Here is a 16,779-nt window from a genome sequence, read left to right as displayed (position 1 = left end):
ACTGCGCATGTGTGATTCAGCATTAAGCAAACCGACACACAGAGCGTCTGAACCGAACTGATTCTTTTGGTGATTGATTCTGAACTGATTCTGTGCTAATGTTATGAGCCCAGGTAAACCGAAGGCTTGCAGTCATCGACAATGACGCTATTCTGTCGAGTGCAAAAGAACCGGTGAACCGTTTTCTTCAACCGGTTTATTGAATTGAACTGTCAGAAAGAACTACTGGTGATCCGAAAACCGATGCAACCGGTTCTTGACTCGTGAACGAGTCATTATCTGGCTCGGCTCGGTGTTCATCTCTCTCTTCACAGCAGTTCAGTCAGTGTACTGTTTGAGTACATGAATTACTCCGGGATATTGGTTTGTTTTAACTCAGAGGGAGTGTCAGCCACATTAAACAAGTTAACAGCTTAAGTCATTTGCGGATTAATGCGTATTGGAGACGCGAACCGTTTAAAACGATTCCGTTCGATTTGGTGAACTGGTTAAAAAAGATCCGGTTACATCGAATGATTAGTTCGTGAACCGGATATGACAAACTGCTTTGTTTTGAACTGTCTTACAACAGACACGGAAGAGAAGACAATGCTGAGTAAAGTCGTAGTTTTTGCTATTTTTGGACCAAAATGTATTTTCGATGCTTCAAAAAATTCTAACTTACCCTCTGATGTCACATGGACTACTTTGATGATGTTTTTCTTACCTTTCTGGACATGGACAGTATACTGTACACACAGCTTCAATGGAGGGACTGTGAGCTCTCGGACTAAATCTAAAATATCTTAAACTGTGTTCCGAAGATAAATGGAGGTCATACTGGTTTGGAACAACATGAGGGTGAGTTATTTATGACATCATTTTCATTTTTGGGTGAACTATCCCTTTAAGACATCTAGACCTTAATTTCTTCTTAATAGTTACCTGTTTTTTGTCTGTGCCATTCTGGAAAGAACTATAGATCATTTTCTCAGATGAATCACCCCAGTACACTCGTTTATTGACATTATCAAAGTCTACAGCGACAATGCTTGTGCCACTGACAACAGGAACAATAAGGGGTGGCCTGAAGTAGATGCGGTTAGCGCTGATCTGGCTGCGTCTGGCCACCAGAAGTAAAGCATCAACTGGAGCTGTAGCAGATTACACATTTCATCACAGTTTTCAGGTTTTACTATCATTGTAATACTTATAACTTTAAATATTGGATTTTGTGTTAGTTGGAAGCATTAAATCCATTGGCCATTTGACTATAAATGCAATTCAGCAACATATTATACTTCATAGTCTTGGGCAGTCATGTTTGATGTGTAAGTGATGCAGATGGTGCTTACATGTGACTCTGCATGTACATCCATCAGGCTCCAGCTGGTAACCATCTTGGCAGTAGCATCGGAAGGAGCCACGCTCATTGTAGCAAGTTTGACTGCAGAATCCAGGGATCAAACACTCGTTTATGTCGTCGCAAGTTTTTGAGTCATTTAGCAGATTAAATCCTGGTTCACAGGTACACTGAGCTCCAAATGGTCCCTGAATACAACCATGACTGCAGCCTCCATTATTTACCTCACAGTCATCTTCATCTAATAAGGCAAACAGTGAGAAAGACACACACAAACAAACAATTTGATTAGTTCATCAACATCAATACTACTAGTTTTCAACAGCAGTACTTACTGCAGAGGGGTGACTCGTCAGCTCCATTGGGGCAGTCTCTCTGGCCATCACACACCTGAGCCTCTGTGATGCACACCTGGTCTGTGGGACACAACCAGTGACCTGATGGGCAGCTGAATGGTGGAGTGGGACAGTTGGTTTCATCACTCATATCCCTGCAATCATTATCCCCATCACAAACCCAGCTCTGAGGCACACAGTTTCCATTAGCACACTGGAACTGGTAAGAACTGCAGGTTCGAGGTGGGCAGCCATTGTGCTCATCAGAGCCATCCTCACAGTCTGGATGGCCATCACATTCCCATGCTTTTGGAATGCAGAATCCATCAACCTGGCACTGGAACTCATTGTCATGGCACAGACCTGGCCCACGTGTGGCTGCATATAAAATACCAGTTATTAGTAATCATTGGTGTTATTTTAATGACACTAATTGTTAATTAATAATGCAAAAATAGATTACAAACTAGACACACAGTTAGTAGCTTCTATCCATATAAAAATTATGAAATGTATGGCTATTGACTAAAAGTGCCTTCTATCAATTAAAAGAAATATATAAAGACTGATTAACTTCCTGAAACATTATCCTAATCTGTTATTTCCCCCAAAAGTCACAATTAACTGCAAAAAAAAAAATGAATTAAAAGCTGGAAAGAGGCAAAGAGCTGAAAGAGGACTTCTAAACACATATAACTTACGACAGCCACTCTCATCTGAGTGGTCCCTGCAGTCATAAACCCCATCACAGCGGTAACTCAGACTCACACACTGATCTCCACTGGCACATGCAAACTCATATATTGCACAGGAGTAATCTATCCATAAACACACAACATCCATGTCATCCATGGTAAATAAAGTCATCATAAAACAGAAGTTTAGCAATGGATCTTGGATTCATGTTGTGATGTACAATCAAGTGTAACAAACTATTGACAAAAAATAAATAAAAAAAAAAAAAAAAAAAAATAGGGCCAGCACTTGGTTTTATGCAATGACTGTTGATTGGATTTTGAGATGTAGGCATTGCTCTCAAAAGTGAACACAGATGAACATGAGGAAGGGCTGGGTTTAAACAGATTAAATAATTGGGGAAGTCCTGTGTACGTCAACAGACATAATTCTGTCAGATAATTTGATTAATCAGACATTTTCAATAAATCAGATATTCTGATAATAAGGTGAAACTTTTATTTTAATGAAACATATGCACACATGAATTAGTCACAATAAAATCTACAACATATACAGGTGCTGGTCATATAATTAGAATATCATCAAAAAGTTGATTTATTTCACTAATTCCATCAAAAAAGTGAAACTTGTATATTATATTCATTCATGACACACATATTGATATATGTTTATTTATTTTAATTTTGATGTTTATAACTGACAACTAAGGAAAATCCCAAATTCAGTATCTCAGAAAATTTTAATATTGTGAAAAGGTTCAATATTGAAGACACCTGGTGCCACACTCTAATCAGCTAATTAACTCAAAACACCTGCAAAGCCTTTAAATGGTCTCTCAGTCTAGTTCTGCAGGCTACAGAATCATGGGGAAGACTGCTGACTTGACAGTTGTCCAAAAGACGACAATTGACACTACTTGCACAAGGAGGGCAAGACACAAAAGGTCATTGCAAAAGAGGCTGGCTGTTCACAGAGCTCTGTGTCCAAGCATATTAATAGAGAGGTGAAGGGAAGGAAAAGATGTGGTAGAAAAAAAAGTGTACAAGCAATAGGGATAACCGCACCCTGGAGTAATTTAAGAACCACTCTTGAACAACAGACAGCATCAGAAGTGTCTCGCTTCAAAAAAGACTCAACTGCTGCTGAATGGTCCAAAGTTATGTTCTCTGATGAAAGTAAATTTTGCTTTTCCTTTGTATATCAGGGTCCCAGAGTCTGAGGAAGAGAGGAGAGGCACACAATCCATGTTGCTTGAGGTCCAATGTAAAGTTTCCACAGTCAGTGATGGTTTGTGGTGCCATGTCATCTGCTGGTGTTGCTCCACTGTGTTTTCTGAGGTCCAAGGTCAACACAGCCGTATACCAGGAAGTTTTAGAGCACTTCATTCTTCCTGCTGCTGACCAACTTTATGGAGATGCAGTTTTTTATTTTCCAACAGGACTCAGCTCCTGCTGTAACAGTAAATAATGGTGAGGAAGCAAGTGCAAGTAATCGAATAAGAATTTATTGAGAGAGTCCAATGAACAGGGAAGAGTGGCAGGAACAACAGGTGTGTGTGGCGATGTCTGACGATGATCCAGGAAATGGTGATGTCTGATGGTGATCCAGGAAGAGGCGATGACAAAAGACAGCAGGAGAGCGTGACACAGGAACTGAGACGAGCAGTCCGTGGTGGCGAGGAGTGGATGGGGTCCCAGAGTTGTGAGGATCCAACGAAGAGATGAAACAGAGAAGAACAGGAACAAGAAACCAGGCATGCGAACGGCAGACTTCAAACAACGCTCTGACAAACACAAGACGAAATATAGGGCAATAAGTAGGGATCGGGTAATGAGTGGCAGCTGTGGCTGATGAACGATTAACGGAGACGCCCACATGAAACGATCAGTGCTAACAAAAGACACACAAAACCCCACCCACACGAGACTACGGTTTACCATCCGTGACAGTACCCTCCCCTCTAGGAACGCCTCCACTTTGACCGGTGGCGATCGGCCTTAGCCTTGGTGCGCGCCCTCACCTGGAGCAGAGTCTCGCGGGCTCTGGTCGACGTGCTGTGGCACCTCTGGACAAAAGCGTGGGTGGAGGGGACCGCAACTTCAGATTCAGCGCCAGGAAAAACTGGTGGCTGGTAACCTATGCTGCGCTCAAATGGGGAGAGGCCCGTGGATGACACTGGTACCGAGTTATGAGCATACTCAACCATAGAGAGTTGTTGGCTCCAGGATGAAGGATTCTTGGAGACCAAACATCGCAACGTTCTCTCCAAATCTTGGTTGGCTCGCTCGGACTGACCACTGCTCTGCGGATGATAACCTGAAAACAGACTAACTGTAGCTCCCAATAATTTACAAAATTCCCTCAAAAATTTGGACACAAATTGGGATCCCCTGTCAGAAATCACGTCCATCGGGAGGCCATGTAACTGAAAGACATGATCAATTACAGGTACTGCTGTCTCCTTGGGTTAGGGTAATTTGGGCAAGGGAATGAAATGTGCCGCCTTCGAGAATCGGTCCACTACGGTCAAAATGACCATTAGAGGGCGGGAGGGCGGTAACAAAATCTAGTGCGATGTGGGACCAGGATCTCGAAGGGACAGACAGCAGTTGAAGAAACTCATCCGGAGGTAGGTTAGATGTCTTACGATACCACTGGCGCAAACCGAGCAGGCCAAAACAAAATTGTGAATGTCGCGAGCCATAAGTGGCCACCAAAATTGTTGCTTTACTAAGCACTTAGTACGGCTTATTCCTGGATGACAAGCGACATTGGAGCAGTGACCCCAGTTTATAACGTCGGACCGTAACTCCTCCGGAATGAACAATCGATTCTGTGGGCACCCGGGCGGAGGCGTTACCCCTTCTAAGGCTGTCTTGACCTTCGACTCGACCTCCCATAAGAGTAATGAGATAACTACTTTCTCAGGTAAGATACACTCAGGAGACACTGGGCATTCAGATGGATCAAAAATACGATAGAGAAAAGTCAAAATGACCGAGAAAAAAAAGTCCCCACTGAGCCTGCCTGGAGTTGAGTCTTTTGGCAGTTTTAATATATTCTAAATTCTTATGATCGGTCCAGACGATGAAAGGTACCCCCGACCCCTCAAACCAATCACGCCACTCCTCCAATGCTAACTTGATGGCCAATAATTCCCTGTTACTAATGTCATAATTACGTTCGGCAGGAGATACACGATGGGAAAAGAACACGCAAGGATGCATCTTGTCGTCTGAGGCAGCACGTTGGGAAAGCACTGCACCTACTCCCACCTCTGGCGTCTACCTCCCACCATCTACCTCCACCACAAACTGACGTGCGGGATCAGGGGTGACTAAGATGGGAGCCGAAACGAAGCAGCTCTTGAGGTTGGTAAATACAGCCTCGGATGTATTAGACCACCTGAACGTAGTTCTGGGGAGGTCAAGGCAGTCAGAGGTGAGACTAGTTGGCTGAAATTTAGAATAAAACGCCGATAAAAATTGTGGAACCCCAGAAACCGCTGTAGGGCCTTACGGGAATCTGGACTTGGCCAATCTGTCACAGTCTTAACCTTGTCAGGATCCATACGTATTCCCTCTGATGAGACGATGTAACCTAGGAAGGAAACAGACTGTGCATGAAATACGCATCTCTCAGCCTTGACAAAAAGCCCATTCTCTAGTAACCTCTGGAGCACTCGTCTGATGTGTTGCACGTGTTCCTGGAGAGACGGAGAAAAAATCAGTATGTCATCCAGGTAAACATATATGAACTGATCTACCATGTCTCTCAACACGTCATTAACAAGTGCCTGAAAAACCGCTGGCGAGTTGGAAAGCCCGAACGGCATCACCAAGTATTCAAAGTGTCCTCTAGGGGTGTTAAAAGCGGTTTTCCACTCATACCTCTTCCTGATGCGGACCAAACGATCAGCATTTTGTAAATCCAATTTTGTGAAGACGGATGCTCCCTGTAACCTCTCGAAGGCTTGAAGACATCAACGGCAAAGCATATGTATTCTTCATAGTGATGTTGTTCAGCTCTCAGTAATCAATACAAGGTCGCAGAGAACCATCCTTCTTACCAACCAAAAATAACCCCACCACCGCTGGAGAAGAGTAATCAGAAATATATTTCTCCATGGCCTCCCTCTCAGGAATGGAGAGATAGTAAAGTTTGCCTTTAGGCGGGGACTGACCTGGGACTAACTCTATGGCACAGTCATAGGGACGATGCGGAGGAAGAGAAGCAGTGCGAGACATACTGAACACTTCCTTCAGGTCCAGATACTCCGCGGGCATGTTTGACAAAACCGTTGCCTCCTCCTGAAAATCAGAACCAGACACAGAAGAACAAGCAGAAACCAGACAAGACATGAAAACATTCGCTCCACGAGGTGATAGTGTTGGAACCCCAATCCACTTGTGGGCTGTGTTTGACTAGCCAGGGGTGACCTAAGACAATGGGTGCCACGGGGGAGTCCATCAGGAGGAAGGGGATGGTCTCGGTGTGGCTTCCAGAGGTGAGGATAGTTATAGGTCCAGTGCTGTGGGTGATGTAGGGCAGTTCCTGGCCATTTAGTGCGCTGACGGAGATCTTGTGCGATAGAGGAGTGATGGGGAGTCTCAGGTGTTGTGCAAGAGTGGTGTCCATGAAGTTACCTTCTGCTCCGAAGTCTAGAAGGGCGTGACAAGTGTGCATGTTGTCGACCCATCTGAGTTTCACCGGAAGGAGAGTGGATGATGTTGAGGACTTCCCGGCGGAGATCCCACCTGATAGTTGCATCAAGTTTACTACTGGGCTGACTCTTTTACCGGGCAGGAGAGTAGAAAATATCCAGAGCCACCTCAAAACATACAAAGTCCTCGGGGGCCTCCGCCTCTCTCTCTTCTCCTGGGTCAGTCGAGCTCTGCATTGGCTCGTGATCAAGGATGGGACCGGCCATGTTCTCTCTGCTTGGGTTACCACTCTCAGGGTTGCCGGTTAGAGGTGTGGGACAGGCGTGCCCCCCCAGTCGATCGATGCGAGCATCCATGCGGAGCGCCAAGTCGATAAGCCCATTGAGGCTGGGTGGCAACTCGAGTAGGTAGATCTCCTTCTGAACACGGTTGGCCAACCCATGCAGGAACATATCCCACTGCGCCTCCTCGTTCCACTTGCACACTTGCAAACTCGATGGAGTATTCCACCACGGAGTGATTCCCCTGTTTGAGATCCGCGACTCTTCTGGCAGCCTCCTTGGCGGCCACGGCCCGGTCGAAGACCCTCTTCATTTCAGCCTCGAGGGTGTGGAACGAGGCACAGCATGGATCTCGGTTCTCCCACACCGCCGTTCCCCACAAGGCTGCCCTCCCGGAAAGCAGAGTTAGCACAGACGCCACCTTGGACTCTTCTGTCTCGAAGGTGCGAGGCTGCAAGGGGAAATGCATGGAACATCTGGTAAGGAATGCTCTACAGAAGTTAGGCTCACCGAAGTAAATCTCGGGAACAGGTAGGCGTGATTCCGGCCGGTAGTTCAATTCAGGGACAATTTGGGGAACAGACGGTGAGGGTGGTGCTGCGGGAGTGGTCAGCTGTTGGATCTGCTGGGTGAGCTCAGACACCTGTGTCACCAGCGCTTGGACAGCACGTCCGGTGTTGATGATGCTCTCCTGCTGCTGATCTATACGGGTGAAGCTGTCGTGGATGAATTCGGATAGTGATGTGGAACTTGCTGCTTCCATGTTGGTCAGAGCGTTCTGTAACTGTAAATAATGGTGAGGAAGCAAGTGCAAGTAATTGAATAATAATTTATTGAGAGAGTCCAATGAACAGAGAAGAGTGGCAGGAACAACAGGTGTGTGTGGCGATGTCTGACGGTGATCCAGGAAGTGGCGATGAGAAAAGACAGCAGGAGAGCGTGACACAGGAACTGAGACGAGCGGTCCGTGGTGGTGAGGAGTGGATGGGGTCCCAGAGTTGTGAGGATCCAATGAAGAGATGAAACAGAGAAGAACAGGAACAAGAAACTGGGCATGCGAACGGAAGACTTCAAACAACACTCTGTCAAACACAAGACGAAAGACAGGGCAATAAGTAGGGATTGGGTAATGAGTGGCAGCTGTGGCTGATGAACAATTAACGGAGACGACCACATGAAATGATCAGTGCTGATGAGAGACACACAAAAACTCCACCCACATAGTACAAAACCGAGACTACGGTTCACCAACCGTGCCACCTGCACGCAGTGCCAAAGCTTCCAGTACCTGGTTTAAGGACCATGTTATCCCTGTTCTTAATTGGCCAGCAAACTCGCCTGACCTTAACCCCATAGAAAATCTACAGTCGTGGCCAAACGTTTTGAGAATTACATAAATATTGGAAATTGGAAAAGTTGCTGCTTAAGTTTTTATAATAGCAATTTGCATATATTCCAGAATGTTATGAAGAGTGATCAGATGAATTGTATAGTCCTTCTTTGCCATGAAAATTAACTTAATCCCAAAAAACCTTCCCACTGCATTTCATTGCTGTCATTAAAGGACCTGCTGAGATAATTTCAGTAATCGTCTTGTTAACTCAGGTGAGAATGTTGATGAGCACAAGGCTGGAGATCATTATGTCAGGCTGATTGGGTTAGAATGGCAGACTTGACATGTTAAAAGGAGGGTGATGCTTGAAATCATTGTTCTTCCATTGTTAACCATGGTGACCTGCAAAGAAACGCGTGCAGCCATCATTGCGTTGCATAAAAATGGCTTCACAGGCAAGGATATTGTGGCTACTAAGATGGCACCTAACTCAACAATTTATAGGGTCATCAAGAACTTCAAGGAAAGAGGTTCAATTCTTGTAAAGAAGGCTTCAGGGCTTCCAAGAAAGTCCCGCAAGCACCAGGATCATCTCCTAAAGAGGATTCAGCTGCGGGATCGGAGTGCCACCAGTGCAGAGCTTGATCAGGAATGGCAGCAGGCAGGTGTGAGCGCATCTGCACGCACAGTGAGGCAAAGACTTTTGGAAGATGGCCTGGTGTCAAGAAGGGCAGCAAAGAAGCCACTTCTCTCCAAAAAAAACATCAGGGACAGATTGATCTTCTGCAGAAAGCATAGTGAATGGACTGCTGAGGACTGGGGAAAAGTCATATTTTCTGATGAAGCCCCTTTCCGATTGTTTGGGGTATCTGGAAAAAGGCTTGTCCGGAGAAGAAAAGGTGAGCGCTACCATCAGTCCTGTGTCATGCCAACAGTAAAGCATCCTGACACCATTCATGTGTGGGGTTGCTTCTCATCCAAGGGAGTGGGCTCACTCACAATTCTGCCCAAAAACACAGCCATGAATAAAGAATGGTACCAAAAAACCCTCCAACAGCAACTTCTTCCAACAATCCAACAACAGTTTGGTGAAGAACAATGCATTTTCCAGCACGATGGAGCACCGTGCCATAAGGCAAAAGTGATAACTAAGTGGCTCGGGGACCAGAATGTTGAAATTTTGGGTCCATGGCCTGGAAACTCCCCAGATCTTAATCCCATTGAGAACTTGTGGTCAATCCTCAAGAGGCGGGTGGACAAACAAAAACCCACTAATTCTGACAAACTCCAAGAAGTGATTATGAAAGAATGGGTTGCTATCAGTCAGGATTTGGCCCAGAAGTTGATTGAGAGCATGCCCAGTCGAATTGCAGAGGTCCTGAAAAAGAAGGGCCAACACTGCAAATACTGACTCTTTGCATAAATGTCATGTAATCGTCGATAAAAGCCTTTGAAACGTATGAAGTGCTTGTAATTGTATTTCAGTATATCACAGAAACAACTGAAACAAAGATCTAAAAGCAGTTTAGCAGCAAACTTTTTGAAAACTAATATTTATGTAATTCTCAAAACTTTTGGCCACGACTGTATGGGGTATTGGGAAGAGGAAGATGTGATATGCCAGACCCAAGAATGCAGAAGAGCTGCTGAAGGCCACTATCAGAGCAAACTGGGCTCTCATAATACCTGAGCAGTGCCACAGACTGATCGACTCCATGCCACGCTGCATTGCTGCAGTAATTCAGTCAAAAGGAGTCCCAACTAAGTATTAAGTGCTGTGCATGATCATACTTTTCATTTTCATACTTTTTAGTTGGCCAAGATTTCTAAAAATCCTTTCTTTGTATTGGTCTTAAGTTATATTCTATTTTTCTGAGATACTGAATTTGGGATTTTCCTTAGTTGTCAGTTATAATCATCAAAATTAAATGAAATAAGCATTTGAAATATATCAGTCTGTGTGTAATGAATGAATATAATATACAAGTTTTACTTTTTGAATGGAATTGGTGAAATAAATCAACTTTTTGATGATATTCTAATTATATGACCAGCACCTGTATTTAGAAAACAGATTTTAAGTTATTTATTTTTTAAGTGTATACCAATACCTCAAATTCAAATTAAATCACTGCCTTACCACAGTCCTTTTCATCAGATCCATCTAAACAGTCCTGGTCTCCATCACAGACATATGAGTTATATATACAACGGTGACCTGGACACAGGAAGAAGCCAGGCTGGCAGGTGGTGATAGTGGAATCTGGGATAGGACAGAGGAGAATGGGAGTGGTCAAAATTAACTGTGTCATATTTGTGTACATGGGCAGTTTTAGGGCTTCTGGCATTTTTTTTATTAACTTGTCTTTACCAATAAGCATTTCTGCATATGCAAATTTAAATTAAATTAACTGTGTCATATTTGTGTACATGGACAGTTCTAGGGCTTCTAGGGATTTTTTTATTTTTATCAAATTGTCTTTGCCAGTAAGTATTTCTGCATATTCACTGAACCTTGTTCATGTATTTTCTGAATTTCCTCCAAAATCTTCAGTACTCACTGCACTGTCTCTCATCAGAACCATCGCCACAATCATTGAAGGCATCGCACACCCATGCTTTTGGGATGCAGTTTCCATTAGCGCATGCGAATTGGCTGGACAAGCAGGTGGTTGGAACACGTGTGGGGCAGTTATTCTCATCGGTTCCATCACCACAGTCATCATGTCCATCACAGCGCCAACTAACAGGGATGCAGTGCTTGTTCCCACAGGTGAAGGCATATGGAGAGCAGGTTGTTCCTGATTAAAATGTTCAAAGGAGATGTTCATAGACATTGATAGGTCTTTGGGTGGTGCTCAAGCACACTCACATGTACATACACACCTGGATCTGTGCAGTTGGCTTCATCTGTCTTGTCGGCACAGTCATTCACACCGTCACAGCGAAAAGAATTCGCCACACAGCGGCCCCCATCGCAGGGAAAGGAATAATCTCCACAGTTATCATCTGGTGGGGGCTCAGTATCATCCTTTACACAGTCCCTCTGGTTCTCCTGCAGTTTCATTCCATAGGGACATCCGCACACACGGTTGGATGCAGGCGTAGGGAAACAGAAGTGGCTGCAGCGGCCGTTTTGAATCAGATTGCATTTGCTTTTGAACACTACACAGCAATGAGATTACAATAGCTGATTATCCCTTACTGGGACAAATAACAACTTACATCTAACAAGTACAAGGGTCAATTTTATGTCCTATCTATTAATTTATTTAAAAATACGATAAGAAATTATTAATTCAGTGAAATGAATAAACCTCTTCTATGATAAGCATGTGTTAAATTTCTGACTTAAAATTCATTAGAATATTTTCTTGGGGTGTATAAAGTCAAAATGTCAAGTTGATACAACTGTCTTGGCATCAAGAAAAAAATAATTCAATTAATTATTTTAAAAATGTAAATAAAAACAAATAAGTTTAATAATTAATGTAATTATTTTATTAACATAATTTTATGATTAATTCCTCTTCTTTTTTTTTTTTTCTTTTTTTTGCTCTTATTTATCAGTGACCCAAAACTGACATCATCATCATGTTAAAACATGTGTAAAATGCAGTAAAATTGACAAAATTCCAGTAAATTGGATAAAAAGGCAGTCTTTCTGTGTCACTCACAGTTCTGGAGATCAGCTGAGTAAGTCTTAACGTTCATTATGCCTGAGATGCCCTTTCGTAGGATTATATTTTCCCCACCATCCCTCTTCCTCATTCGGAATACAGAATTTGTCCTCCAGTCTGACACAAACAGATGATCTAACAAATATTGTGGAGGCAGATCAGTCAGTAAAAAAAATTCAAAACATATTAAATTCATTTAGTTGAACATAGTCGTAACATCAGCATCATAATGGGCATGTGAAGAATGAACAAATACAGAAGTGCCAACCTGTGTGTACTGTAAGCGAGAAAGGATGAGTGATTTGTCCAATACTGGAGAAGGCTTTTCTATCTAGCCCATCAATGCTCACATGCTCAATCCGGTCTAGCTGCGCATCAACCCAATATAGCCTATCCATCCTATTGAGCACAAAAATAAGCTTTTCTTTTTCTTTTCTTCTTTAAGTTTAAACTGATCCTTGTTTTGGGATCAAAGCACAATGAAATGTGAATAAACTAATCTCATTTAAAAACAGAACACTTTGGGAAATCAAAGTGTATATGTACAGAAAACTATTGATTGTAAAAGGATCTCCTTACAGGTAGTCCAAGGCAAGTCCGTTAGGCCAGCCGAGTGTTGAGTTGATTAGTGGAACAGCATTGCTTCCATCCGTGTATGCTCTGGTGATCACAGCTGGACGGTACCAATCAGACCAGAAGAGGTATCTAAGGGAACAACATAGAGCTATCCAGTAAAATTACATAAAAATCCATCTAATAAAATCACACACAAATACTCAAATCTAAAGAACAGCTTATGGTTAATTGGGTCTTTTATTTCATTATGTTCCTCTGTATTTACAGGACATGCTATGGATGTTTTATTTAGCACAAAACTTTATTTTGAGTGATGTACTCTTGCCCATGATGTCTCATACCCTGCACTTGGGTGCACAGCAATACCCCGGGGGTATTTTAAGTTCTGAACAATGTCCCTTCTTGATCCATCTGTTACTTTAAAACCGGAAACGGTGCGATAAGTGCTGGATGTCCAGAAGAGGATCTGAGAGGTCCAATCATATGCCATTGACTCCACAGAGCCCACTCTGTAACCTGTCAGGATCTCGTTTTCTGAGATATAAGAACAGAACCACATTTAGTCAAAAAAAAAAAGTTATTTATTTTACAGGGCAGGATTTTGTAAGAAAATAAACACTACTTCTCTGACACTGAGAAGTACTGAGTGTAAGTCATCTCTGTAACACAGAGCTAACACAGGACACAAATAAACCAGTGCTCCTCGAACTGTGGTAAGCAGAAGAATATGGAGTATGTGAAATGCCCCAGATGGTATGTGACAAATATATATATATATATAATTTAATTTAAATGTTAATGAAAACAACATAATATATTATTATTTAATTTTATAAATACTTATAATTATTTCATTTTTATTTTCCCTATAAACATAAGTGAAGTGATAGTGTTTGGCCCTCCTAGTTCTTCCAAACATTTAATTAGTCAGTTAGGCCCTTTTAAATCGAAGGTACATAATCAAGCTAGGAGTCTTGGTGTTCTTTTTGATGCTGAGTTAAAGTTTGATAAGCATATAAATTCAGTGGTTAGAGGTGGCTTCTTCCAATTAAGGAATATAGCAAAATTTAAACCTTTTTTGTCTTTTAATGATTTGGAAGTTGTTATGCATGCTTTCATTACGTCCAGATTGGATTATTGTAATTCATTGTACTATGGTATTTCTCATGCATCACTTTCACGTCTGCAGTTGGTTCAAAATGCTGCTGCCAGACTATTAACCGGGACTAGGAAATATGAAAGTATAACACCTGTACTAGCATCCCTTCATTGGCTTCCAGTCAAATTTAGGATTAATTATAAGATGTTATTATTTGTTTTTAAGGGCTTAAATGGGATGGCACCAAGTTACATTAGTGAACTCCTTCAGATACATACATCTTCTAGGCCTTTAAGATCTGTACAAAGGTTTCAGCTAACCATTCCTAAGTCTCGAATTAAATCAAAAGGAGACAGGGCCTTTTCTGTTGCAGCTCCTCGTTTATGGAACAGTTTACCCCTCCATGTTAGATCTTGTGCCACCCTGGATGTATTTAAATCTCGTTTAAAGACTCATCTCTTCTCTCTTGCATTTGATTGTAATTAATTTGTAAGATATTGTTTTATACTTTGTTTTATAATCTTAGACTATATGTAGTGGGCCGTATGTAAAGCACTTTGGCCAACGTGTGTTGTTTTTAAATGTGCTATATAAATAAATGTGATTGATTGATTGATTGATTGATAAACATTATGAATAATCTAAAAATGAATTAATATTAAATTTATGAAATGTATTTTTCCAGGTTTTACAGTATTTGTAATCTCTGATTAATTTAATTCATTTGATTGCTGTTTGGATTCAATCAAAGGTGGTACTTGGCCAGTTTAACCAGTTAAACAAAGTAAATTTACTTACTGGTTCCATTGATGGATGATTTGTAAATGAGTTGTCGCATTCGGTCATTGTAAAACACAGTCTCCACTGATGCATCGTACTCCACTCCAGAACCAGAGAAGGATTGGGCCATGCCAGCGAGTGGCAGGGTGACATCTTCCTGGGACGAAACGTTAAGAGGAATCCCCCTGACTGCTTGTGCACTTGCCACCAGTAAATAGTCTCTAATCTCTGAAAGAAAAAACATGTTTGTTTCAGAGGATCTGGTACAGCTGAAACTGAAAACAAAAATGTTAAAATACACTCTCCTATCTCAGTATATGACCATCTAATTCAACAACAGTGCATTTCATGATTTGGCAGGCAGGCTCTCTTCCTCACTAAAGCATGTGTGGTGATCATCCTGTAGGTCGTATCCTAGACGACACTTGCAGCGGTAACCCAGCCCGTCATTGTCAGTTCGGTGACTCAGAAGGCAGATTTGCTGACACCCACCATTGTGTCTGCCACATGGGTTTTTCACTGCAGTCAGAAAATAGGCCAGGTATTATACAGTTAATGTTGCTATGTGTCATGCTTGCTCATATTTTACATTTTGCTTTATAACAATAAACGTTGTTATCACCAAAGGGCTGAAGAGCTGGATGTGAAACCACAATTTGTCCAGGTCTGCTAGTAGACCGGTACAGAAAAGTTGGGTCACTGCCATTAAAGCGGTTGGTCCGAATCACACCCATCTTGACCCAGTCTGTGAAAAATGCATGGTTCTCGAATACTGAAATCCCGAATGGGTGGGGGACCTGATGACCACCATTCAACACTGTTTTCCTAGAAGCATATTTGATAACACAAATATAAATGTAAATTCAGCATTCAGTTAAAAAAAAACAAAAAGAAGAAAAAAAAAGAAAAAGCAATTTTCAACCTTTTTAACTCCAAGGCCCTCGATTGTCCATATCAATATTCAAAGGCACTCTGACTATTCCAATATTTATTTTTACCTGATAAAATATTTTAGAGCTTAACATGACTATAAATATGTAACATAAAACGTCATATCAATATGTCCATGGAAGTGGAGTAAAGAAATGTTATTGACTTACATGACTTTCATGTCTAGAATTTCATTGACTTACATGTCTAGAAATGACACTTTTAAAATTGTGACCTCATATATCCATGTTTTTATGGACAGTGGGAATACTGAGGTCTAATATATGATGATATACATATAATGATCCTAAATGGGTATGTACTGTATGAATATTTCCAAAATGTTTCAACAAACTAGGCCTTCTAGTGGGCTCTTGGTTGAGAATCACTGAGTTACATGTTCTAGAAGGGTTTAAATTGGTGATTTGCGGAGTACGATACCTGTCCAAGCCACTATATGTAACAGTCTCAACCAGGTTAAAATGGCTATCTGTCCAGTAAACCCTCTTGGTGATCAAATCCAAGGTGATTCCAGTAGGGGAACCCAGTCTGGTCTTAACCAGCTCAAACCGGTTACTGCCATCCATGAATGCCCGTTCCAGTTTAACATCATCTGTGTCATAGCCAGAATCTGTGAAGAACATGTATCTGTAGAAGACAGGGTAGACCACAAGTAGATGAGTTCAATATTCCTTTTACAACACAATGAATCACATCCATAAACATACTGTACTCACCCCACTGTTGGGTCCAGTGCAAGCCCGTGAGGGGTGACCAAGTTTTCTGCAATCAGCGTGACACGGTTTCCTCCATCATAATCACATGCTTCAATTCTCTCCACACGTTCCTCAACAAGGTACAACTTAATGTTGATCCAGTCCACAGCCAGATTCTGGGCATTGTGCACTGCTTCAGACAGCACCTCCTTCTTTTCACTACCATCAAAATTTATGGAGTAAACCTGAAAAATACACACACACACACACACACACACACACACACACACACACACATATATAACTTTTTTTTTATATATGTACTGTATATGTACATTTCAATT

At 42.0% G+C, this 16,779-nt stretch overlaps 1 protein-coding gene across 1 annotated transcript in view; it reads right to left on the bottom strand.

Annotated features, from left to right (window-relative positions):
* Positions 1–16,779, bottom strand: part of lrp2b (low density lipoprotein receptor-related protein 2b) — a 105,998-nt gene that overhangs the window by 71,611 nt on the left and 17,608 nt on the right. The window contains exons 12-27 of the mRNA XM_059531984.1: positions 16,457–16,680; positions 16,161–16,367; positions 15,412–15,614; positions 15,168–15,308; positions 14,808–15,017; positions 13,252–13,444; positions 12,914–13,039; positions 12,603–12,733; positions 12,332–12,469; positions 11,541–11,819; positions 11,216–11,455; positions 10,795–10,917; positions 2,379–2,495; positions 1,678–2,055; positions 1,335–1,583; positions 925–1,133 (exon numbers count right to left, since the gene is read on the bottom strand). Of these exons, the coding sequence (XP_059387967.1) occupies positions 925–1,133; positions 1,335–1,583; positions 1,678–2,055; positions 2,379–2,495; positions 10,795–10,917; positions 11,216–11,455; positions 11,541–11,819; positions 12,332–12,469; positions 12,603–12,733; positions 12,914–13,039; positions 13,252–13,444; positions 14,808–15,017; positions 15,168–15,308; positions 15,412–15,614; positions 16,161–16,367; positions 16,457–16,680 (3,168 nt within the window). The remainder of the gene's footprint in view (positions 1–924; positions 1,134–1,334; positions 1,584–1,677; positions 2,056–2,378; positions 2,496–10,794; positions 10,918–11,215; positions 11,456–11,540; positions 11,820–12,331; positions 12,470–12,602; positions 12,734–12,913; positions 13,040–13,251; positions 13,445–14,807; positions 15,018–15,167; positions 15,309–15,411; positions 15,615–16,160; positions 16,368–16,456; positions 16,681–16,779) is intronic.

The sequence above is a fragment of the Carassius carassius genome, chromosome 40 (genome assembly GCF_963082965.1).
Source record: "Carassius carassius chromosome 40, fCarCar2.1, whole genome shotgun sequence".
In the NCBI taxonomy this organism is placed as follows: Eukaryota; Metazoa; Chordata; class Actinopteri; order Cypriniformes; family Cyprinidae; genus Carassius; species Carassius carassius.
Note: the sequence above shows the minus strand (reverse complement) of the source record. Positions and strands in the feature narration are given on the sequence as shown.